The sequence below is a fragment of the Scyliorhinus torazame genome, chromosome 2 (genome assembly GCF_047496885.1).
Source record: "Scyliorhinus torazame isolate Kashiwa2021f chromosome 2, sScyTor2.1, whole genome shotgun sequence".
NCBI classification, from domain to species: domain Eukaryota; kingdom Metazoa; phylum Chordata; class Chondrichthyes; order Carcharhiniformes; family Scyliorhinidae; genus Scyliorhinus; species Scyliorhinus torazame.
In genome coordinates this window covers 190,811,104-190,837,593 of record NC_092708.1, presented here as the reverse complement: position 1 = coordinate 190,837,593, position 26,490 = coordinate 190,811,104, and the positions used below count along the sequence as shown (strand labels likewise).

The 26,490-nt window shown below is 52.6% G+C and overlaps 1 protein-coding gene across 1 annotated transcript in view; it reads right to left on the bottom strand.

The window, feature by feature from the left end:
- The window catches only part of LOC140394419 (putative methyltransferase DDB_G0268948), a 227,502-nt gene that overhangs the window by 34,905 nt on the left and 166,107 nt on the right, over window positions 1–26,490 (bottom strand). The window contains exon 3 of the mRNA XM_072481681.1: window positions 2,876–3,089. Coding sequence (XP_072337782.1) covers window positions 2,876–3,089 — 214 coding nt within the window. The remainder of the gene's footprint in view (window positions 1–2,875; window positions 3,090–26,490) is intronic.

Here is a 26,490-nt window from a genome sequence, read left to right as displayed (position 1 = left end):
CTCGCTCGCGACCACAGAATCTCCTATCTATTCCCCTAACCATTGAATCTCCTACAACTATTGCTTTACTATTCTCCCCCCTTCCCTTCTGAGCCCCAGAGCCAGACTCAGTGCCAGAGACCTGGCCGCTAGGGCCTTCCCCCGGTAGGTCATCCCCCCCAACAGCATCCAAAATGGTATACTTGTTTTGAAGGGGAATGGCCACGAGGGATCCCTGCACTTTCTGCCTGTTTGTTTTTTTCCCCCTGACTGTAACCCAGCTATTCTTGTCCTGTACCTTGGGTGTGGTTACCTCCTTGTAACTCTTCTCAATCACCCCCTCTGCCTCCCGGATGATCCGAAGTTCATCCAGCTTCAGCTCCAGTTCCCTAACACGGTCTTTGAGGAGCTGAAGTTGGGTGCACTTCCCGCAGGTATAGTCAGTGGGGACACCGGTGATATCCCTCACCACCCACATCCTACAGGAGGAGCATGTAACTGGCCTAGCCTCCATCCCCTCTTACCTGACAGAATATAGCTGCCCTGTGGACTAACTAGATCTCCGCCCACCGACCCTGCTCCCAGTCAGCTACACTTTCTGTAAACTTCTGGCTCTCTTCGCACTCTTTGCGGAAATGTCGGAAACAAAATGAAAGGAGCGCCTTACTCCCTCCTCACCTAACTCCCTCGGTCACCAAACTCTCACTATCGCACTCAAATGCACCAAATTCAGCACTCCCTCGGTCACCAAACTCTCACTATCGCACTCAAATGCACCAAATTCAGCACTCCCTCGGTCACCAAACTCTCACTATCGCACTCAAATGCACCAAATTCAGCACTCAGTGCAAACAAAGTCTGCACTGTAGGGGATCACTTTTATACTGTGAATCTAGCCTCTGTAAAACTGGCCTAATCCAATTAACTAATTAACAAGCTCCAGCTGCAAGTGCCTACAAGTAGAAGCCGGTTTAAAGCTTATTGAAAATTCACCTTCTTCTAAACCAAACAGCAACTTTTAAGTTAATTAACTAAATAAAAGAAAGACTAAACTTTAGATAAAAATGAAGCCTTATACTCCCTCGGTCACCAAACTCTCACTATCGTACTCAAATGCACCAAATTCAGCACTCAGTGCAAACCTGCAACAACAATAGCAACAACTTACATTTATACAGCACCTTCAATGCAGTAAAACATCCCAAACTCTTCATGGGAGTATCATATACAGACAAGGATCAGGAGGAGGCCATTTGGCCCCTCGAGCCTGCCCCATTTAATATGATCATGGCTGATCTGATGTAACCTCAAATCTGCATGCCTCCTACCCCTTGTCCCTTTGTACTTATCGTGAAATTGTGAAAAGAATTGTAGAACTTTATATTAAGTATTAAAGTGGCCCTCAAACTCTGCATCCCTGGGAAATGAGTCTGATTGAGGAATACTTATTGCAGTTTTGGTGGCATTTATCCTGTGCCCAGCTGTCAAAGAGCAGCACGGTCGCACAGTGGTTAGCACTGTTGCTTCACAGCGCCAGGGGCCCAGGTTCAATTCTCGGCTTGGGTCGCTGTCTGTGTGGAATCTGCACGTTCTCTGTGTCTGCGAGGGTTTCCTCCGGGCACTCCGGTTTCCTCCCACAAATCCCAAAAGACGTGCTGGTTAGGTGAACTGGTGAATTAGACATTCTGAATTCTCCCTCAGTGTAGCCATCTTGTATCTGAGTCAGGTGGTTGTGGATTCAGGCCCAGCTCCAGCCACTTGGGTGCAAAGGTCCAGCATTGACATTTCAGTTCAAAATTGAGGGAGTGCTGCACCATTGGAGGTGGAGTCTTTCAGAAGAGATGTTAAACGGAGGCTCACCTTTTTGAATGGGAGATTTCCCATGGTGCTACTTTGAAGAAAGGCCAGTGAGTTCTCCTTGATGTCTGAGCCAATGTTTATCACTCAAGCATCAATCACGAACATAGATTATCTGCTCATTCATCATCGCCAGTTCCTCAAAATGAGGAAGGACACCGTCGGGCGTCAGGATTAGTGTGTCCTCGGGAGACTGAGGACAATCCTGGAGCCACAGTCCTTTGGGCAGAGAGGTCACAAGTTGACCCGAGAAAAGGGGGTTCTTGAGCAAGGGTCCTGCTGCCTCCCAGCCGGGTTTATATGGTCAGTTCCTGCTTTGATGGCATTGTGGCTTGTTGGATGAGGCACTTTCATCGACTAATGGCAGGTCCCTCCCATGCTCCCATGTCAATTAGTCCCCTTTTCAATGAGGCCTTCAGAGTGTCTTTAAAACATTTTCCCCGGCCTCCTTGAGAGGAGCCATCTTCATGTTGTGAAGAGAGGGTGTGTTTTGGGAGGGGATTACTCACCATATGGATGCAGTGTCCAGTCGAGTTCATTTCACATGATCATGGATGGGATACTGGAGGAATTGGCTTCAGTGAGGAAACTGAAGAATGTTCACCTCTCCTCCACTTTGAATATCCTGTAGAGACACCAGCATTGGAAATTCTCCCGTTGCCATGAGTGCCTTTGGTAGGTGACTCCAGTCTCACTGCCTTATAGAAGGTAGCGCCAGCAACAGTGTTACAGACTAAAGCCTGAGTCCTGTTGTGGAGATCTCTGTTTTACAAAGATCCGGTTGTATAATTTTTGGAAAGCTGGACTGACACAGCTGATTCTGAGCCAGATCTCCTCTTCGATTGTGATCTTCTGAGAAAGTTCACCATTAAAGTGGAGATCTGCTCATTAACCACCTCGTGGTGTGTGGGATCTTCCTGTGCACAATGTGGTTTCTACATTTTTGTGGCTACACTTCACTGGCTCTAAAGCACATTGGAATGTACTGAGGGTGTGGAAGTTGCTATATAAATGCAAGTCTTTCTTCCTGCTTACTTACCTCTTCGACAATCTGGGTTGGGTCCTCAGGACAATTGTCGTAACCCAACACGGAGGGAACTTTGTGGCAATACAGAGCCACACAGCCTTTAGGTTTTAGAATCCTCTCAGCCTCCTTCATAAACTTCTCCATGTCAAACCAATGAGCTGCTGTTCCTGCTGTTACCAGGTCAACGGAACCATCCTCAAACTCCAGCTCCTCTGCAAGGCCCAGCCTGACAAATGAATCAACAAAACAAAAATACAGATTATCAATGGAAATACCGGGACATCACAGAATTGTTCCGTGTAGAAGGAGGCCATTTGGACCATGCTGACTGCACTGACTCTCCAAACCAGCATCATGACTTAGTGCCATCCCCCAGTCTTCTCCCCGTACCCCTGCACATTGTTTCTGTTCAAATCATCATCGAATGCCCTCTTGAATGCCTCGATTGAACCAGCCTCCACCACACAAGTGCCTTCCAGACCCCAACCACTTGCTGTGTGGAAAAGCTTTTTCTCAAATCACATTTGCTTCTTTTACAAATCACTTTAACTCTGTGTCCTCTCTTTCTTGATCCTTTCACGAACGCGAACAGTTTCTCCCTGTCTACTCTGTCTAGCACCTTCATGATTTTGAACATCTCTATCAAACCTCCTCTTGGCCTTCTTCTCTCCAAGGAGAACAGTCGCAACCTCTCCAATCTTTTCTCATAACTGAAATTGCTCATCCCTGGGACCATTCTTGTAATCCTCTTCTGCATCCTCTCCAATGTGTTCACATTCTTCCTATAGTGTGGCGCCCAGAACGGCACACAATATCCAGTGAGGTGTAATTGGTGTTATGGTACCCTGAACAGACGCTGATTTTGTTCAGAAACCAGACAAGACCCCAACAATTTTTCACTTTGTAAACTGTAAGGAAAGGATACTTAGCTGGAGGAGTGATTCTACTGACAACTAGGGATATTATATATTAAAACAAACTTTATTATGAATGAAATGAAAATCGCTTATTGTCACAAGTAGGCTTCAATTAAGTTACTGTGAAAAGCCCCTAGTTGCCACATTCCGGCACCTGTTTGGGGAAGCTGGTACGAGAATTGAACCGTGCTGCTGGCCTGCCTTGGTCTGCTTTCAAAGCCAGCGATTTAGCCCTGTGCTAAACAGCCCTTTATGACACAGAATTAACCCCATTGACATCCGAGGAAAAAACAGCTTTTTAATTAAGAGTGAAACATTTCTTTAAAAACAGCAGCCACGGATATCCCGTGCATCTGTGTACCGAGCTGTCTGAGATCCCGGACAGGTCCCCACTCGGCACCTGGAAGGACCCCGTGTGCAGACGTCCAGGGCTACCATCACCTTGATGGACACCGGGTGGAGGTGTCTACCCCCCATTCCCCTGGGGTGCCAGGTGCGGTATAATCAGGCAGATATGTCGCACTGTCCCCCTGCTCAGCCGGAGTCTTCAGCAGCATGCCCAGTCCGGCAGGTACTCGAATGACAAGCGCTGCCGGTACACACAGGGCCTTGAGGCACCATCAATTTGACTAAAGACGAAAGTTGAATCCAAACTGAGGCTTTATTGGTATCAAATGTGTGGCCTCCCACAGCAGCTGGCGAAATGGCTGCGAGCTGGAGGACACGCATATTTATACCTCGCCTCCTGGGCGGAGCCAGCAGGCAGGGGCCACAGGCGAACCTGTAGTGCAGGTTCTACCGTACATGCTCTAATATAAGTACAACAGTGGTTTGCAACATTCACCCCCTGTTAAAATTGAGTCCGGCGGGGGTGGTGGATAACTATATACAATCATGATTTTAATATTTACAGAGCAAAACAAATGTCTCTTGGTGTCCGGTGGACCCGTCAGAGATTCAGCCGGTCCGGTCCTTGATGGCCCTTTGGGAGCGACGAAGTGGTGACGGCGATGTTGGTGCTGACCTGGTCGAAGGTGACTCCGGGTGCGTGCCAAAATCCTCTTCATCGGCGGGCATGGGCAGGGGGAGGACGGACGGTCCTGGGGGGAGGTGGTGTTGTGAGCGACGGGGGAGGGGAGGGTGGCGCCGGGGGCGACGGGGGTGGTGTGGGGGTGGAACCTGCTGGTGCCAGGTCGCTGAGGGACTCAGTATCCTGGCGGCCATCGGGGAACGCCACGTAGGCGTACTGGGGGTTTGCGTGGAGCAGGTGCACCCTTTCCACCAACGGGTCCGCCTTGTGGAGTCGCACATGTTTACGGAGAAGCACGGTTCCTGGAGCTGTGAGCCAAGTCGGGAGCGACACCCCGGATGTGGACTTCTTGGGGAAGGCTAAAAGACGTTCATGCGGTGTATTGTCAGTGGCAGTGCAGAGTAACAAGCGAATGCAATGTAGTGCATCAGGGAGGACCTCTTTGCTAGCGGGAGGCCGGGAGATTTCTGGACCGTAGGGCCAGCTGGACGGCCCTCCATACCATCCCATTCTCCCTTTCTACCTGTCCGTTTCCCTGGGGGTTGTAGTTTGTCGTTCTGCTGGAGGCGATACCCCTGCTGAGCAGGAACTGACGCAGCTCATCACTCGTGAATGAGGAACCCCTGTCACTGTGGATGTAGGCGGGGAAACCGAACAGAGTGAAGATCGAATTGAGGGCTTTAATGACGGTGGCAGACGTCATGTCGGGACATGGGATGGCGAAGGGGAACCGGGAGTATTCGTCAATCACACTGAGGAAATATGTGTGTCGATCGGAGGAGGGGAGAGGGCCTTTGAAGTCCATGCTGAGGCGTTCAAAGGGGCGGGAGGCCTTCACCAGGTGCGCGCGGTCCGGCCGGTAGAAGTGCGGCTTGCACTCGGCACAGACCTGGCAGTCCCTGGTGATTGTCCTTACTTCCTCGACGGAGTGGGGAAAATTCTGTGTCTTAATGAAGTGGTACAACCGAGTGACCCCTGGGTGACAAAGGCTGTCGTGCAGGGTCTGGAGTCGGTCTACCTGTGCGCTGGCACATGTACCTCGGGATAGGGCGTCTGGGGGCTCGTTGAGTTTGCCAGGGCGATACCTAATCTCGTAATTATAGGTGGAGAGCTCGATTCTCCACCGCAAGATTTTATCATTTTTGATCTTGCCCCGCTGTGTGTTGTTGGACATGAAGGCTACCGACCGTTGGTCAGTGAGGAGAGTGAATCTCCTGACGGCCAGGTAATGCCTCCAATGCCGCACAGCTTCAACGATAGCTTGGGCCTCTTTTTTGACGGATGAGTGCCGAATTTCAGAGGCATGAAGGGTGCGGGAAAGGAATGCCACGGGCCTGCCTGCCTGATTGAGGGTGGCAGCAAGGGCGACATCTGATGCGTCACTTTCTACTTGGAAGGGCAGCGTTTCATCTACAGCGTGCATTGTGGCCTTGGCAATATCAGCTCTGATCCGGGCGAAGGCCTGTTGGGCCTCGGCCGTCAGGGGAAACTGGGTGGACTGTATGAGTGGGCGGGCCTTGTCCGCATAGTTTGGGACCCACTGAGCGTAATACAAGAAGAACCCCAGGCAGCGTTTGAGGGCCTTGGGGCAGTGGGGGAGGGGGAGCTCCATGAGGGGGCGCATTCATTCGGGATCGGGCCCCAGAACTCCGTTCTGGACCACATAGCCGAGGATGGCTAAGCGGTTCGTGCTGAACACACACTTCTCCTTGTTGTAAGTGAGGTTTAGGAGAGTAGCGGTGCGGAGAAATTTAGCAAGGTTGGCGTCGTGGTCCTGCTGATCATGGCCGCAGCTGGTGACATTGTCCAGGTACGGATACGTGGCCCGCAAACCGTACCGGTCGACCATTCGGTCCATCTCCCTTTGGAAGACCGAGACCCAGTTAGTGACGCCGAAGGGAACCCTAAGGAAATGATATAGGCGGCCGTCTGCCTCGAAGGCGGTGTATGGATGGTCCGATTTACGGATGGGGGGCTGGTGGTAGGTGGATTTCAGGTACACTATTGAGAAGACCCGGTACTGTGCAATCTGGTTAACCATGTCAGATGTCGCACGTTCGGCAGCTCCTGCCAGAAACTGACTTTTGGGCTCTTTTTAGGGCCCCCAGCAGCATTTGTTCGACGGTTCCCAGTGTGGGAAGGTGACAGTACCATTTCCCCGACACTGTATGGATTGGACCAGGAGTGGAGCGGTGAAAAAGGTAGTTTTGGAACAGCGAAAAGTGAGAGGGAGGAAAACCAAGATGGCAGCGGGTGGAGACCAGGCAGCGTGGGCGCAGTGGTCGCAGGAACAGCAGGAGTTTCCCCAGCACTGCTTCACGGAATTGAAGGCAGAGCTGTTGGAGCCCTGGAAGGCTTCGATAGGCAAGCTGCTCGAGACCCAGAAGGCCCAAGGGGCGGCGAGCCGGGAGGTGCGGCAAAAGGCCTCGGAGAACGAGGACGAGATCCTGGGCCTGGCCGGTGAAGGTAGAGGCACACGAGGCGATGCATAAGAAATGGCAGAAGAATCGGTCGAGGAGTAAGAACCTGCGGATTCTGGGTCTCCCAGAGGGAGTGGAGTGGTCGGATGTTGGAGCATACGTGGTCACGATGCTGAACACGTTGATGGGCGCGGGGACCTTCCCGAGGCCCCTGGAGCTGGAGGGGCCCACCGAGTCCAGGCGAGGAGACCCCAGCCCAACGAGCCGCCGCGGGCGGCGCTGTTGCGGTTCCACCGCTTCGTGGACAGAGAATGTGTCCTAAGGTGGGCAAAGAAGGAGCAGCAGGTGGGAGAATGCAGAGGTCCGGATATACCAGGTCTGGAGCGTGGAGGTGGCCAAGAAGAGGGCCGGGTACAATCGGGCGAAGGCGGCTCTGCATCGGAAGGGGGTGAAATTTGGAATGTTGGAGCCGGTGCGACTGTGGGTCACTTTCAAGGACTGCCACCACTACTTGGAGACGCCGGAGGAGGCGTGGACCTTTATCCAGGCCGAAAAGTTGGACTCGGATTGAGGGTCGGTTGCGAGGGGATGTCGAGAGGGGATTGATGTGATTGTTGTGTTTTGGGGGGATGTTCTGTTCTGTTTGGTTCTAGGGGTTTTATTTTTTATTTTTGGGTGCTGGGTGGGGTAGGGTTAAATAGTTCGTAGTGGGGGTTTGGTGAGAGTGTGGGCATCAGTGGTTGGAAGAGGGGGCCCCATTGGGGGGGGGGAGGGAGAGGTGAAGCCCGAGGGGGGGGGGGGAGCTGGGATCAGGCCACGAATGGGAGTGCGCCAGAGGGGGCGGGGCCAGCTTGGTGGAAAGCGCGGGCTTTTTCCCGCGCTCGGGAAGGAAGACGTCGGGGTTGGGGGGAGGGGTGGTGCTGGAGAGGATCGCCCGCTGATGGACAGGAGGGGGGGGGGATTCTCACACTGGGGGGGTCGATGGAGTGGCGGGAGCGGCCGGGGACAGCAGGAGTCAGCTGACTTACGGGAGTGCTATGGGGAGAGCAACGCAGCTAGGGGGGGACCTAGCTGGGGGCGGGGGGGGGGGAACTGGGTTGCTGCTGCACTGGCCAAAGGTGTGCTGGAGCATGAAGAAAGAGCTGGGGCGTGGGTCTGCCGCTGGGAGGATTGGAGAGTGCGGAAGGTACGGTCACGTGGCTGGTCTAGAAAGGGAAATGGCTAATCGGCAGGGGGGCGGGGTGGGAGGGGGATGGGGGGCGGAGTGGGGAGTGGCGGGCGGGCGGGCAGCCCCCTGATCCGGCTGATAACTTGGAATGTGAGAGGCCTGAACGGGCCGGTCAAGAGGGCCCGTGTGTTCGCGCACCTGATGGGACTGAAGGCAGATGTGGTTATGCTCCAGGAGACGCATTTGAGGGTGGCAGATCAGGTTAGGCTGAGAAAGGGGTGGGTAGGGCAGGTTGTCCACTCAGGGTTGGGCACAAAGAATCGAGGGGTGGTGATTTTGGTGGGGAAGCGGGTGTCGTTTGAGGTGCTGAACATCGTGGCAGACAATGGAGGTAGGTACGTGATGATGAGTGATAAGCTGCAGGGGGTGTGGGTGGTATTAGTGAATGTATATGCCCCGATTTGGGATGATGCCGGATTTATGCAGTGCATGCTGGGCCGGATTCTGGACCTGGAGGCAGGGAGCTTGATAATGGGGGGGACTTTAATACGGTATTGGATCCAGCATTGGACCGCTCTAGGTCCAGGACGGGTAAGAGGCCGGCGGCGGCCAAGGTGTTGAGGAGGTTTATTGACCAAATGGGAGGAGTGGACCCATGGAGGTTTGTTAGGCCGGGGGCCAGGTAATTCTCTTTCTTTTCCCACGTCCATAAAGCCTACTCGCGGATAGACTTCTTCGTTTTGAGCAGGGCGCTGATCCTGAGGGTGGAGAACACGGAGTATTCGGCCAAAGCCATCTCAGACCATGCCCCGCACTGGGTGCAGCTCGAGTAGAGGAGGAGTGGGCCCAGCGCCCGCAATGGCGCTTGGAGGTGGGTTTGCTGGCGGATGAGGAGGTGAGAGGGCAGAAACGGGGGTGCATTGAAAGATACCTAGAGGTTAACGATAATGGGGAGGTGCAGGTAGGGGTGGTCTGGGAGGCGCTGAAGGCGGTGATTAGGGAGAGCTAATCTCCACTAGGGCCCACAAGGAGGGGAAGGAGAGGAGAGAGAGAGAGGTTGGTGGGGGAGATTTTAAGGGTCGATAGGAGGAATGCAGAGGTCCCGAGGAGGACCTACTCAAGGAGCGATGAAGCCTCCAGGCACACCGGGTATCGCTGTATGCCGATGACCTGTTACTGTATGTGGCGGACCCCATGGGGGGGATACCGGAGGCGATGCAGATCCTCAGGGAGTTTGGAGACTTTTCCAGGTACAAGCTCAACATGGGGAAGAGTGAGCTATTCGTGACACACCCAGGGGACCAGGGAAGGGGGATAGACGAGCTTCCACTGAAGAGGGTGGAAAGGAGTTTTCGGTACCTAGGGATCCAGGTGGCCAGGAGCTGGGGGGCCCTCCACAAGCTCAACTTGACGACTCCTCCTTCAGATGAAGGAGGAGTTTAAAAGGTGGGATATGCTGCCACTCTCCCTGGCGGGTAGGGTACAGTCGGTGAAGATGACGGTGCTCCCGAGGTTCCTTTTTATATTCCAGTGCCTCCCCATCCTGATCCCTAAGGCCTTTTTTAAGCGGGTCAGTAGGAGCATCATGGGATTTGTGTGGGCGAAAAAGACCCCGAGGGTGAGAAGGGTGTTTCTGGAGCGGAGTAGGGAAGAGGAGGGCTAGCGTTGCCTAATCTGTGTGGGTACTACTGGGCTGCCAATGTGGCAATTGATGCGCAATCAATTACTCTCGAGACAAGGTGAGTCATAACTAATAGGCTTTAATCTGCTAGAACTCTTCCCCAGCAGGTTTAATACAGAAATTGAAGGCTGCTGGGACGGCATCGGTTCTTATACCCCGCCTCTCAGGGCGGAGCTATGTATGTTAGTTTTGTAAGGGCCACGAAGAATCCAGCACGAGTTTTAAGGATACAAAGTAATAACGTTTATTTACTATAATAATATATACATAACAGTAACTTCCCTTGCTACCTTCTCCTTCCTGCTGGTTCCTGAACTGGCCAGCTTATTTATACTAGGAGTTTCTCCGCCCCCCTCATTGGGGAAGTTCATATTCCCATAGGATTGTGGGATAGTCATTAGTCCCCAGCCAATCGTAAGTAGGCAGGTTATAACATCCCTCCCCCCCAAAGTCCATGGAATCCACCGAAGACCCTGGCGAAGGAAGGCGTCAAACTCGTTTGGCCGCAGGCCGGACGCCATTTGCACGCGGCGCTGGATCAGGCGGCGTGTAACGAGACGGAGACCGGCGCTTCCGTGATGAACGGCGCGGTTGTACATCCACGGCCTGTGGACCCGAGGATTCCCCCTCTGATGCATCCTGTGTCTCCATCTCGGAGTCAGAGTCTGCTGCCTCCGTCATGTCAGCGTCTCTATCTCCATTCGGTCCCGTAACGACCTGCGCAGGCTTCGAGTGAGGCACCAGTGGAAGATTTGGAGGACTACCTTCCCTTGTCTCTGGTCTTTGCGGCTGTTGAAATGAGCTCCGGGGACGGGGAATCTTTTGAGGGGATGATCTTCTGGACGGGACGTGGTCTACATGTTTTCGCTGGAGACGACCCTGGGCTTGCACTTGGTAAGATATAGGGCCCGTTTGGCGAAAGATTACACCAGGAACCCATTGGGCACCACCAGCAAAATTCCGCACGAATACTGGGTCACCGGGCGCAAACGGCCGAATCGGACGATGCCGAGACAATCCCTGTCCCTGCCGTTCTTGTGTGCAGCGTACTTTTGCGCCAATGTCCGGGAAGACCATACTAAGGCGGGTGCGAAGTCTTCGGCCCATTAGGAGTTCTGCGGGAGCTACCCCAGTCACTGCATGGGGGGTGGTTCTGTACGTAAACAAAAAGCGCGCCAGTCTCGTGTCCATTGATCCGGAAGACTGCTTCTTTAGGCCTCTTTTGAATGTTTGCACTGCACGCTCTGCCAACCCATTTGAAGCCGGGTGGTAAGGGGCAGTGCGGATATGGCGGATGCCGTTCATCTTTGTAAACCTAGCAAACTCCTCACTCGTGAATGGAGTGCCATTATCCGTGACCAGCACCTCAGGGAGGCCATGCGTACTAAATGATAAACGCATCTTTTCAATTGTTGCGCAGGACGTTGTCCCCTGCATCTTATACACCTCCAGCCATTTGGACTGGGCGTCAATTAGTAGAAGGAACATGGATCCCTGAAAAGGGCCTGCGAAATCTGCATGTAAGCGTGCCCAAGGCCGCCCTGGCCATTCCCAGTGATGTAGGGGCGCGGCCGGCGGAAGCTTCTGATGCTCCTGGCAAATGGAGCAGTTTTGGGCCACCTTCTCAATGTCGGTGTCGAGGCTGGCCACCAGACATAACTCCGGGCCAACATTTTCATCTTGGTCACGCCCGGATGCCGATTGTGCAAGTCTGATAATATCAGCTCCTGGCCTTTTTCCGGGACAATCACACGCGTCCCCCACAAGAGGATGCCGTCTTCCACGCTGAACTCTGACAGCTTGGAGGAAAATGCCCGCAACTCGCCTGGGAGCTGTCTATGCTGCCCACCATACAGGACTATGTGCCGAACCTTTGACAAGATTGGCTCCGTCTGGGTCCACTCACGGATCTGTGATGCCGTGACAGGCAAGGTGTTCATAAAATTTAGGGTTGCAACCACCTCACCGGTCGTGGGGGTCGACATGGGGCCGGTTGATTAAGGCAATTGGCTCAGTGCGTTGGCATTTGCTATCTGCGTACCTGGTTTGTGCTCCAGAGAATACTCGTATGCAGCAAGCAACAAAGCCCAGCGCTGGATCCGTGCAGAAGCAATGGGAGGTATTGGCTTATCCTCTCTGAAGAGTCCCAGCAGGGGCTTATGATCAGTCACGATAGTGAAATGGCGGCCGTACACATACTGGTGGCAGCGTTTCACCGCGAAAACCACTGCCAGGCCCTCCTTCTCGATCTGCGCGTACTTTTTCTCCGCTGCAGTCAATGTGCGGGAGGCGAAAGCTATCGGTCGCTAGGCCCCGTTCTCCATCTTGTGGGACAGGACGGCCCCAATACCATACGGGGATGCATCACATGTGACGAGCAAAGGCTTTCCAGGATCATAGTGGGTTAGTAACCCAGACGACGACAATTGTTGCTTTACCCGCCGGAAAGCGGTTTCTTGCGGCTGACCCCAAACCCAGGTGTGATTTTTCTTTAGCAGCAGGTGCAAGGGGGCCAGCGTAGTTGCCAGATTGGGGAGGAACTTCCCGTAATAGTTTACGAGACCGAGAAAAGAACGAAGATGCGAAGTGTCAGTCGGGGCGGGGGCATGTTGAATTGCACGCACCTTCTCTGCGACGGGGAGCAGACCCTCGCGGTCCACCCGATAACCTAGGTAGACTTCTTCTTTTGCCTGAAATACGCACTTTTTGTGACGTAAACGGACTCCAGCCTCCGAAAGGCGTTTAAGGACAGCCTCCAGATTTTCCAAATGCTCTTGCTCCGAATTCCCTGTAATCAACACGTCATCTAGGTAGACAGCCACACGTGGTAAACCTCTCAAAATGCCCTCCATAACACGTTTAAAAATTGCGCAGGCAGAGGATACTCCAAAGGGCAACTGTGTATATTCATACAGGTCCCGGTGTGTGTTAATTGTTACATATGGTCGGGAGGCAGGGTCCAGCTCCAACTGCAGGTAGGCGTGACTCATATCTAATTTTGTGAATGAGAGTCCACCTGCAAGTTTCGCGTCGAGATCCTCTATGCGAGGCATTGGGTATCGGTCGAGTCGGGAAACTGTATTCACTGTATGTTTATAGTCGCCACACAAGCGAACTGTGGCATCTGGCTTCATTACTGGTACAATTGGTGCTGCCCAGTCAGCAAAACGGACGGGCCTGATAATACCCAAACTCTCCAAACGAGTGAGCTCCCCTTCTACCTTCTCGAGCAAAGCGCCCGGAAATAGCGCGGCGTGGCTCCTGGTTCAACTTGGATACGGGCTACGGCCCCTTTTATTTTCCCCAAACCAGGCTGGAATACCTCTGGGTATCGTCCTAGCACCTCAGTCAACCCTCCAGAAACTGTTTGGAGGATGTGCTGCCATTGCAACCACAAATGGCGCAACCAGTCCCGACCCAACAGGCTGGGCCCATGGCCACGCACTACGATAAGTGGGAAACGCCCCTCCTGGCGTCCATAGACAACAGGGGTCGTTGTCGTTCCTGCAATGTCCAGTGGTTCCCCCGTGTAGGTGGCCAACCTGGCCTGTGAGTCAGTTAATGTAAGGGTCTGTATACCCTGCTTGATGCGGTCGAATGTCCTCTGGGCGATCACGGAGACCGCCGCGCCAGTATCCAACTCCATCTCCAGCGGGTGGCCATTGACCCATACTGTCACCTTAATGGGGGCCACATGGGGAGCTGCCACACAATGCAGCTGCAGGCAGTCGTCCTCCATCTCCACGTCCTCAGGAGTGGTCGCCACAGGTTCATCCACATGGAAGGTACGGCCTCTGGGCTGGTCCCAGTTACGGCCCCTGGGCTGGTCCCAGTTTCGGTCGGAACGACGGCGCTTCTGGCGTCCCCAGGAACGCCGTCCGCGACGGGGTCGGCGCTTACAAGTCTGACACGGACATGGCTCCTCATCCATTGGCTCTGGAGAAGGCTCCCTTCGGGGAGGAATGTCCGATGGCCACTGGCGTCGGTCCGGTCGTTGCCTCGCCCAAGGTACCGCAGGAGTGCGGGGGGACGTTTTTGGGCAGAAAGGGTTGCGCCCCAAGGCATGCACTTCCATTCCCTGTAGCTCCTGTACTCCTCACTCTGCGCTCTCTCAGGGCAAGACTATTTGTATTGCCTGTTGAAAAGTCAATGTTGGCTCCGCTAACAACTTTCTCTGGGTTGCTGCATTGTTAATACCGCAAACCAAATGGTCGCGTAACATTTCTGACAAGGTCTCACCATAGTCACAGTATTCCGCAATCCCGCGTAGCCTGGATAAGAAATCGGCAAGGGATTCTCCAGGGGTCCTCTCAGCGGTATTAAACCGGTAACGCTGGACTATCATGGACGGGGTTGGGTTAAAGTGTTGCCCCACTATATTCACAAGTTCGTCAAACGTTTTGGTGTCCGGCGCAGCTGGGTACGTAAGGCTCCTAATCACCCCAAACGTATGCGGTCCGCAGGCGGTGAGCAATATGACCACCTGGCGCTTGTTTTCAGTGATATTGTTTGCCCGGAAATAGTAACGCATCCGTTGTGTGTACTGGTTCCAGCTTTCCAGCGCAGCATCAAAAACATCCAAACGTCCGTACAGAGGCATGGTATAATAGAAAACAACTTCCAACCTGTATCCAACAAAAATCCAGGGAGATGGCTTCAGCAGTGTAGACAGCTATTCACTTTAACCCACTTCGCCAGTTTTGTAAGGGCCACGAAGAATCCAGCACGAGTTTTAAGGATACAAAGTAATAACGTTTATTTACTATAATAATATATACATAACAGTAGCAGTAACTTCCCTTGCTACCTTCTCCTTCCTGCTGGTTCCTGAACTGGCCAGCTTATTTATACTAGGAGTTTCTCCGCCCCCCTCATTGGGGAAGTTCATATTCCCATAGGATTGTGGGATAGTCATTAGTCCCCAGCCAATCGTAAGTAGGCAGGTTATAACAGTTAGCCAATGGTAGACTCCTAGGTCTAGCCAATGGCCATCCACCTCTCAGGTACCGCAATACCTGGTATTACCACAGCGATGATACGCAAGTGGGTAATGGAGGGGGAGGGGGCAGTGTGGAAGAGGCTGGAGATGGCGTCCTGTGTAGGCACGAGCCTGAGCGCGCTGGTGACGGCACCGCTGCCGCTCCCGCCGACAAGGTACACCACGAGTCCAGTGGTGGTGGCGACCCTCAAAATGTGAGGGCAGTGGAGACGCCACAGGGGGGAGGCAGAGGCTTCGGTGTGGTCCCCGATCCGAGAGAACCATCGGTTTGTCCCGGGGAGAATGGATGGGGGGTTCCTGAGCTGGCACAGGGCAGGTATTAGAAGGATGGGGGACCTGTTTATAGATGGGACGTTTGCGAGCCTTGGGGCGTTGGAGGAAAATTTCGGACTCCCCCCTGGAAATGCCTTCAGGTACATGCAGGTAAGGGCGTTTGTAAGATGGCAGGTGAGGGAATTCCCGCTGCTGCCAGCACGTAGGATCCAGGATAGGGTCCTCTCGGGGGGGTGGGTTCGAGAAGGCAAGGTCTCGGCGATCTACCAGGAGATGTAGGTGGAGGAGCATGCCTCAGTGGAGGAGCTGAAAGGTAAATGGGAGGAGGAGCTGGGGGAGGAGATAGACGAGGGTACCTGGGCGGACGCCCTGGGTAGGATAAATTCTTCCTCCTCTTGCGCCAGGCTTAGCCTGATACAGTTTAAGGTTCTGCACAGGCCGCACATGACTGGGGCAACGCTGAGTCGGTTTTTTGGAGTAGAGGACAGGTGTGTGAGGTGTTCGGACATGTACTGGGCGTGCCCAGCGCTGGATGGGTGCTGGAGGGGCGTTGCGAGGATGGTGTCTAAGGTGGCAAACACCCGGGTTAAGCCGGGTTGGGGGCTCGCACTATTTGGGGTATCGGATGAGCCGGGAGTGCAGGAGGCGAAAGAGGCCGCTATTCTGGCCTTTGCGTTCCTGGTAGCCCGGAGGAGGATTCTGCTACAGTGGAAGGATGCGAGGCCCCCAAGCGTGGAAGCCTGGATCAGCGACATGGCAGGGTTCATTAAACTGGAGAGGGTAAAATTTGCCTTCAGGGGATCTGTGCAAGGGTTCTTCAGGCGGTGGCAACCGTTCCTAGACTTTCTAGCGGAGCATTAGGAGGTGGACAGCAGCAGCAGCAACCCGGGGGGGGGGGGGGGGGGGGGTACTTGATGTTTACTACTGTGTTTATTATCGTTTAATGGGGGGCTTGTATATTGGGGGAATACGTGACATAGCTATCAGATGTTTATTTATGTGTTCTTTGTTTTTTCTGATTTCTGTAAGGGGGGCATTTGGTTGAACATATGAAAAAATTTGAGCAAAAATATGTTTTTTTAAAAACCATGTCAGAAATGCATGGGAGGGGGTACGTGTCGAGCTGCGTGTACCTGTTGATGGTCTGGCTGTAGTCCACGACCATTCAGTGTTTCTCCCCAGATAGAACCACTACCACTTGAGCTCTCCAGGGGCTGTTGCTGGCCTCGATGATGCCTTCCCGAAGCAACCGCTAGACTTCGGACCTGATGAAGGTTTTATCCTGGGTGCTGTACCGTCTGCTCCTGGTGGCGACGGGTTTGCAATCTGGAGTTAGATTAGCAAAGAGGGAAGGTGGGTCGACCTTTAGGGTCGCGAGGCCGCACACAATGAGGGGTGGTAAGGGGCCTCCGAATTTAAGGGTTAGGCTCTGGAGGTTGCACCGGAAATCCAGGCCAAGGATAAGTACAGCGCAGAGGTTAGGGAGAATGTAGAGGCGGCAGCCGTGGAATTCTACGCCCTGGACTGTGAACGTGACCATACGGTACCCCCGGGTCGCCACGCAATGGGATCCGGAGGCCAGGGAGATTTTTTGATTGGCGGGGTATATCGTGAGGGAGCAGCGCCTTACCGTATCCGGGTGTATAAAGCTCTCGGTGCTCCTGGAGTCCAGCAGGCAAGAGGTCACATGGCCGTCGACTTTCACGCTGGCGGATGTGTTGGTCAGGTTATGCGGGCGAGACTGGTCGAGTGACATGGAGGCAAGCCTTGGTTGGTCGTCGGGTCATGGGGCGGCCGTTGAGTTCAGATCTTGGAACGCTGGTGGTGTCCATGTGCTGAGGGTAGACAAGATGGCGGTGCCTGGAGATCTTGGGGGTTACAAAATGGCGGCGCCCATGGTGCGCACGTTGCGGGGGTGAAGCAAGATTACTGCGCCCATGAAACTCACGTGTTGCGCGGAGGGGAAGATGGCAGCGCCCACTGATCGCGCATGGTCTGGGGGGAGGAGAAGATGGCGGCGCCAATTGTCTGTGACTGGGGGGGCGGTGAAGGCGATCGCGGCCACTGAGCGGACCTGGCACACCGCGGCGAAGTGGCCCTTCTTCCCGCAGGCTTTACAAAGGGCAGCGCGGGCCGGGCAGCGTTGGCAGGGGTGCTTTTGCTGGCGCAAAAGTAGCATCGGGGCCCCCCCGGGGTTTGCTGGCTGGCGTACAGCGCAGGCGTATTGGGTGGGCAGTGCCCCCGCTGGGGCGGCTGTCTGTGAGGTCCATGAAGCGTAGGAGGGGTGTGCCGCGCGGTTGGGGGCATAGGACTGGACGTTGCGCAGGGCGACCGTCATGGAGAGCGCTAGCGTTTTAGTCTCTGCGAGGTCACGCGTGGCCCTTTCTAGGAGCTGCTGACGTATGATGTCTGACCCAATTCCAGTCACAAAGGCTTCCCTCATAAGGAGGTCTGAGTGTTCCTTAGCTGTAACGTCCTGGCAGTCACAGTCCCGGACTAGTGGGATTAGGGCCCTCCAGAGGCCTTCTATGGACTCACGGTAGTTGAGAACGAGTTGCGAGCGCGTGGGCGGAGCCAGCAGGCAGGGGCCACAGGCGAACATGTAGTGCAGGTTCAACCGTACATCCTCTAATATAAGTACAACAGTGGTTTACCACAGGCCTCATGCACCACCTCCCTTGCACCTCCTCCTCGGCCTGTTGGGTGGCTGGCTTCCCACCCTCAATGGCTGCCCCCTTTTCCTGGGGGCGGGCTCCACTGCTGCATGGTCCTCCTCCTCGAGCAGCTCCAGCTCACACAGTCGCAGTGCATCCCAAGGGCTGTGGCAACTAGCAGGAAGGCTACTGCTACTGGTTGTATTCCGATATCGATTGTCTCCAGGGGGTGGAAGACAGACATGTTAGCATGGTGTGTATCCCTGTGCCCAACCAGGTCCAATGAGCAATATGGTGGCCTCGGTTGGCACTGTTGACCCTGCCCCCGCATGTCACCCCCCCCCATCCCAGCACCCCTGGCCCCATTGGTGCCCGGCACCATGGGGGCCCCTGACCTTGGCGCCCATCGATGGTGACAGGGGTACGGCGGCTGGCACTGCCTTGCCAGCAGTGTGCTCCACGACCCCCATCCGGCACCCTCCTGTGAGGGCTACTGTGGCCGTTGCCCTTGAGGACTTTAGTACTGCTGACTGTTTACTGTCTACTGTGCATTTGGGTTTCTTTGTCTAACTGCACAGTTGGAGCTTTGTGTTTATACCGATGGTGAATGCCGATTAATGGATATAAGTGATTTGGTTTTATCCTTTTTTATCTTTTGATACGCTGCTGACTGTTTGATAAACAAAATATCCCCAAGTGGATTTGGGTGGGTATGCGTGCGATGTCGCAGGCCACTGTTACTGCAGCTCAATCAGGCTGTGCGGTCTGGACACTGTGCCTGAACTCCGGACCTGTCAACACCACTGAGGCAGCAGCCAACATTCACACACCCAGGGGCTGGGCTTCAGCACTGCGACATTCCCACGACTAGAGGGTATGTGTGTGGACCGGGGAGGGAACCTGCACCTGGTCCAAATCACGTTCCCAGTGGGTATCTGTGGTCCGGTGCCCAGGGGCCCCTCCTGCAGCTGGGTGATGTGCACGGCGTGTTGGATGGCATCCTGAGGGATGGCAGGGGATGGGAGGGTGGGGATGCTTCAGATCCGAATGTACTGGGGTGGAAGCCATCGTCAGTCTCACACCCGCTTCAATTCCTTACAGATATTACATTATGGATGACACCTTGGACCCTGCGGAAACTGCCCATCGCGGTGGCATTGGCAGGCCAGGTGGCTAGAGGGCCAGATGGCGGAGAAGGCGACGGCAGCAGGGGCGACAGAAGCTCGAGACTGCGTCCATACCCTGAGGATCCGGCAGCCCATCAGGCCGGGGAGGGACCCAGAGGGGAAGGCCGGTGACGGCCCAAGGTGTACAGGCGTCGTTGGTCCTTTGTACAGATAACGGGCAGCGTGTGCTGCAGGAGGCTCCACCTGAACAGGGAACAGTGCGGCATCTGTGCCATGTCCTTGCGGACTTGGCAACACATGGAGTACCCGGTGGCCGTCAAGGTACCGCAGTCTTGAACCTTTACGGCTCAGGATCATTACAGGGTTCGACCAGGGACTTGTGCGACATTTCCCAGCCTACAGCCCACAAGTGCATCCGTGAAGTCACTGCAGCCCTGTTTGTCCAGGCAGCTGGCTAGATGAACTTTGACTCAGACCAAACCTAGCAAGATGCCTGGGCAACAGGATTCTCCGCCATTTCCAGGATGCCCCAAATCCAGGGAATAATAGATGGCATGTCTATCACCTTGCGCTGACCGGGCATTCCGGGAGTGCCCTTCATTAACAGGAAGGGGTTCCATTCTCTGAACTTTCATAAGAACATAAGAACATAAGAACTAGGAGCAGGAGTAGGCCATCTGGCCCCTCGAGCCTGCTCCGTCATTCAATGAGATTATGGCTGATCTTTTGTGGAATCAGCTCCACTTTCCGGCCCGAACACCATAACCCTTAATCCCTTTGTTCTTCATAAAACTATCTATCTTTATCTTAAAAACATTTAATGATGGAGCCTCCACTGCTTCACTGGGCAAGGAATTCCATAGATTCACAACCCTTTGGGTGAAGAAGTTCCTCCTAAACTCAGTCCTAAATCTACTTCCCCTTATTTTGAGGCTATGCCCCCTAGTTCTGCTTTCACCCGCCAGTGGAAACAACCTGCCCACATCTATCCTATCTATTCCCTTCATAATTTTATATGTTTCCATAAGATCCCCCCTCATCCTTCTAAATTCCAACGAGTACAGTTCCAGTCTGCTCAACCTCTCCTCATAATCCAACCCCTTCAGCTCGGGGATTAACCTAGTGAATCTCCTCTGCACACCCTCCAGTGCCAGTACGTCCTTTCTCAAGTAAGGAGACCAAAACTGAACACAATACTCCAGGTGTGGCCTCACTAACACCTTATACAATTGCAGTATAACCTCCCTAGTCTTAAACTCCATCCCTCTAGCAATGAAGGACAAAATTCCATTTGCCTTCTTAATCACCTGTTGCACCTGTAAACCAACTTTTTGCGACTCATGCACTAGCACACCCAGGTCTCTTTGCACAGCAGCATGTTTTAATATTTTATCATTTAAATAATAATCCCCTTTGCTGTTATTCCTACCAAAATGGATAACCTCACATTTGTCAACATTGTATTCCATCTGCCAGACCCTAGCCCATTCACTTAGCCTATCCAAATCCCTCTGCAGACTTCCAGTATCCTCTGCACGTTTTGCTTTACCACTTATCTTAGTGTCGTCTGCAAACTTGGACACATTACCCTTGGTCCCCAACTCCAAATCATCTATGTAAATTGTGAACAATTGTGGGCCCAACACTGATCCCTGAGGGACATCACTAGCTACTGATTGCCAACCAGAGAAACACCCATTAATCCCCACTCTTTGCTTTCTATTAATTAACCAATCCTCTATCCATGCTACTACTTTCCCCTTAATGCCATGCATCTTTATCTTATGCAACAACCTTTTGTGTGGCACCTTGTCAAAGGCTTTCTGGAAATCCAGATATACCACATCCATTGGCTCCCCGTTATCTACCGCACTGTTAATGTCCTCAAAAAATTCCACTAAATTAGTTAGGCACGATCTGCCCTTTATGAACCCATGCTGCGTCTGCCCAATGGGACAATTTCCATCCAGATGCCTCGCTATTTCTTTCTTGATGATAGATTCCAGCATCGGGTGACAATCACCAGGCAGGAATGTTCCCTTCCAGTCAGGGAACACTTCAGCAGTCAAGGGCATTCAGCCTCTGATCTCCGGGCAAGCGTTCTCCAAGGCAGCCTTCAGGACGCGCGACAACGCAGAATCGCCGAGCAGAAACTTATAGCCAAGTTCCGCACACATGAGTGCGGCCTCAACCGGGACCTGGGATTCATGTCGCATTACATTCATCCCCCACCATCTGGCCTGCGAAATCCGACCAACTGTCCTAGATTGACACAATTCACACCTCTTTAACCTGGGGTTACCCCATCTCTGGATCTGTAAAGATTTAATCACCTGCAAACACTCGCATTCTAAGCATTGTCTTGCAGCTTTGAATTTGTCTATATATGTGTTTCTGTACATACCTCTTAATTCACCTGAGGAAGGAGCAGCGCTCCAAAAGCTAGTGTTTGAAACAAACCTGTTAGACTTTAACCTGGTGTTGTAAGACTTCTTACTGTGCTCACCCCAGTCCAACGCCGGCATCTCCACGTCATGACTAATAAGACCATTCGCTTCCAAATGTGCATAGATCCTGGGCGGAATTCTCCGACCCCCCGCAGTGCGGAGAATCGGCGCCATTGGCGCCGGCGTGGTCGGCGCAGCGCCGGTCGGGATATGCGCCGACTCTCCGGCCTGCGCCAATTCTCCGGCCCGGATGGGCCAAGCGGCCGTCAACAAAAAGCTGAGTCCCGCTGGCGCCGTTCTAACATCCTCTGAGTCGGCGGGACCTCGGCGTTGAAGGATCCGGGGGCGGCCTGTGGGGGGGAGGGGGGTCTGAACCCAGGGAGGGCCTCCGTAGTGGCCTGGCCCACGATCAGGGCCCACCAATCGGCGGGCCGGCCTCTCTGCCCCCGAGCCTCCTTTCCTCCGCGCCGGCTCCTGTAGCCCTGCGCCATTTGGCGTCGGGGCCGCAGCGGGGAACAAGGCCACTGCGCATCTGCTAGTTGGTGCCGGACCCCGCGGCACCGGGTTCAGGCCGGGATCGGCAGATGCAGTGGCGTAGGCCGCTCCAGCGCCGTCCTAGCCCCTTGTGGGCCTCAGAATGGGGTCCCGGAACGGGCGCCAATGCCGGAGTAAAACACCCCCGTTTCTACTCCAACGTCGGCACTTTGCCGCCCGTTGGGGGAATCCCGCCCCCTATCTCTGAGAATCTTTTCCAACAATTTCACTATCACTAACGTCAAGCTCACTGGCCTATAATTACCTGGGATATCCTTGCAACCCTTCTTAAATAACGGGACTACATTGGCTATCTTCCAATCCTCTGGGATCTCAATTGTGGCCAACGAGGACACCAGAACTTCGTTAGAGGCCCAGCGATTTCATCTCTTGTCTCCCTCAGTAATCTGGGACAGATGCCATCTGACCCTGGGGATTTGTCTACCTTCATGCTTTTTAACACACCTAACATTTCCTCCCTAGTAATAACGACCTTGTTCTAAAGTGTTTACACGTCTGTCTGAGACACCACCAATCAACGTGTCCCTCTCCTTTGTGAATACCGATGCAAAATATTCATTAAGGCTCTCACCTACTTCCTTTGGTTCTACACTTAATTTCCCTCCTTTGTCCTTGAGTGGACCAACTCTTTCTCTCGCTACCCTCTTGTTCCTAATATACATATAAAATGCTTTGGGATTCTCCTTAATCCTGTCTGCCAAGGATGTTTTGTGGCCCCCTTTTTGCCCTGCTAAATCCCTGCTTGAGCTCTTTTCTACTTTCCTTGTATTCGTTAAATGCTTTCTCTGTTTTTAGTTGCCTCACGTATGCATCCTTTCTCTTTTTGACTAGACTCGCAATTTCCCTGGTCATCCACGGTTCCTGAATCCTGCCTTTCCTGTCCTTCCTTTTTACTGGCACATGCCTGTTCTGCACTCCCATCAACTGCTCCTTAAAAGACTCCCTCATGCCAAATGTGGATTTACCCTCAAACAGCTTCTCCCAAACAACAGCCTCCAAATCCTGCCTAATCTGGTTGTAGTTAGCCTTACACCAATTTAGCACCTTAACCCTAGGACAACATTCGTCCTTTCCCAAGAGTATCCGAAAGCTTATGGAATTGTGGTCACTGTTCACCACGTGTTCCCCCACTGCAACCTTGATGACCTGGCCGGGCTCATTCCCTAGTACTAGGTCCAGTATAGCCCCCTCTCTAGTCAGACTATCCACATATTGTTCCATAAAACCTTCCTGGACACGCTTAACAAATTCCTCACCACCCCGACCCCAAGCCCTAAGGGATTTCCAGTCAATATGAGGAAAATTAAAGCCTCCCACTACAACAATACTATTATTTCTACATCTATCCAGAATCTTCTTCCATATCTGTTCTTCAACTTCCTTTGGGCTGTTGGGAGGCCTTTGGTACACCCGCATCATCGTGACTGCCCCCCTCCTGTTTCTGAGTTCTACCCACAGTGCCTCATTATTTGATTCTTCCAAGGTGTCCTCCTTCTGAACAGCTGCAATATGTTCTCTAACCAGTGTTGCAACTCCCCCACCTCCTTTACCTCGCCTAAAACACCTGTATCCCGGAATATTTAGCTGCCAGTCCTGTCCCTTCTTTAACCAAGTCTCTGTTAGAGCAACCACATCTACTTTCCTCCGTGCATTGGAGCAGATACACTCCAAACCTCTAGGCCCACTGAGTTTGACCTCCCCCAGCCTGCCCTTCCTCTGAGCCAGCCTGGCCCTGGTACCATGCTCATCCCCAGTCGCTACACCTACTGTTCTGATTCCCAACCCCCTGCCACATTAGTTGAAACACACCCGAACCATACTAGCAAACCTCCCAGCCAAGATATCGGTGCCCCTCCAGTTCAGGTGTAACCCGTCCTTCTTGTACAGGCCCCATCTTCCCTGGACGACATCCGTGATCCACAAAACTGAAGCCCTCACTCCTGCACCAGTTCTTTAGCCACGTGTTCAACTGCTCTATATCCCAGTTGCTAGCAACTGCCGTGTGTTTAAACAATAATTTAATCTGTTTCTTACTGCAGTAAATTTAGAAGATCAATCAGATCTTCAGATCAATCAGATCAATCAGATTTGTGTAAGGTAGCGATGCTCCGAATATCGGTAGGGCCCGAAGCAATTGCTGTGTTTAACACATTTAAATTTGCAAACGATGAAGATAGTAAAAATTTTAACAAAGTAATTCGAAGATTTGATGCACATTGCACCCCCAGAAAGAATGACATTTATGAATGCCTTGTGTTTAGATCACGATTACAGGAGATCATTTCATCACTGCTTTAAAGTTAAAAGCTAAACCTGTCATTTTTCTGCAGTGGAATGTTCCATGATTCGGGACCAGATTGTGTTTGGTGTGAATGAGAATAAGCTGAGGGAACGGTTGCTAAGGGAATCGGAGCTGTCTTTGGATCAAACAGTTAGGATTTGTCAGACTCACGAGCTAGCAGCACAACATTCTAAAATGTTTCTCAGTAATGGCGGCGAGTTCCTGGAGGAAAGCACTCCAGTTGCCGCCCTTGTTCCAAAAAGGTGGGTAACCTCCAAAAAAGGTGGGAAAGTTCCTGCAGTACCTCGCACACCAACAAAGAGGTTAAAGATCAGGACAAAGTATTTCTGTGCAAAGGATGTGGTCAAAGGCACAAATTAAGGCAGTGTCCAGCATTTGGCAAGCTTTGTTCCAGGTGGAAAGAAATAACTGTTATTCATCTGTTGTTTTGTATATAGTTTACCCACAGTTCATGTTAATAAATCATTTATAGCTTTAGCTACAAGTGTTCTTGTAATATAAATCAGGCCATCTGACAGAACATTACACTGACCACATGGGTTTGTTTGACCAATTATCTCTTTAGGAATCAGAGTTCTACTTCCCAGAATCTCTTTCTTCGCTCCAGCAGCTGCCCTTTGAGAAGCAGTGGGAGGTGGAATCATAAAATTCCTAACAGCACTGTGGGTGTACCTACACCACATGGACAGCAGTGGTTCAATATGGCGACTCATCACCACCTTGTCAAGGGTAATTAGGGATGGGCCATAAATACTGGCCTGGCCAGCGACACCCATATCCCATAAATGAAAGAACAAAACGTGTGGTAAATGGATTGTGGGCAGGTCAATCAGTTTGGACCTCGCTAGAACAGATCAGAATGCTTTCTAAATGGAGAGGGTGTGAGGGTGTAGTGGTCACAAGGTTCGTTCTCAGCTTGAAGCATCTTCGTTCCCCAGGATTGGGATTAGAACATAGAACATAGAGCATTACAGCGCAGTACAGGCCCTTCTGCCCTCGATGTTGCACCGACCTGTGAAACCACTCTAAAGCCCATCTACACTATTCCCTTATCTTCCATATGTCTATCCAATGACCATTTGAATGCCCTTAGTGTTGGCGAGTCCACTACTGTTGCAGGCAGGGCATTCCATGCCCTTACTACTCTCTGAGTAAAGAACCTACCTCTGACATCTGTCTTATATCTATCTCCCCTCAATTTAAAGCTATGTCCCCTTGTGCTAGACATCACCATCCGAGGAAAAAGGCTCTCACTGTCCACCCTATCCAATCCTCTGATCATCTTGTATGCCTCAATTAAGTCACCTCTTAACCTTCTTCTCTCTAACGAAAACAGCCTCAAGTCCCTCAGCCTTTCCTCATAAGATCTTCCCTCCAAAGATCTTCCCTCCATACCAGGCAACATTCTGGTAAATCTCTTCTGCACCATTTCCAATGCTTCCACACCCTTCCTATAATGCGGCGGCCAGAATTGCACGCAATACTCCAAATGCGGCCGCATCAGAGTTTTGTACAGCTGCAACATGACCTCATGGCTCCGAAACTCAATCCCTCTACCAATAAAAGCTAACACACCGTACGCCTTCTTAACAACCCTCTCAACCTGGGTGGCAACTTTCAGGGATCTATGTACATGGACACCGAGATCTCTCTGCTCATCCACACTGCCAAGAATCTTACCATTAGCCCAGTACTCTGTCTTCCTGTTATTCCTTCCAAAATGAATCACCTCACACTTTTCTGCATTAAACTCCATTTGCCACCTCTCAGCCCAGCGCTGCAGCTTATCAATGTCCCTCTGTAACTTGTAACATCCTTCCGTACTGTCCACAACTCCTCCGACTTTAGTGTCATCTGCAAATTTACTCACCCATCCTTCTACGCCCTCCTCCCGGTCATTTATAAAAATGACAAACAGCAGTGGCCCCAAAACAGATCCTTGTGGTACACCACTAGTAACTGGACTCCAGGCTGAACATTTCCCATCAACTACCACACTTTGTCTTCTTCCAGCGAGCCAATTTCTGATCAAACTGCTAAATCACCCTGAATCC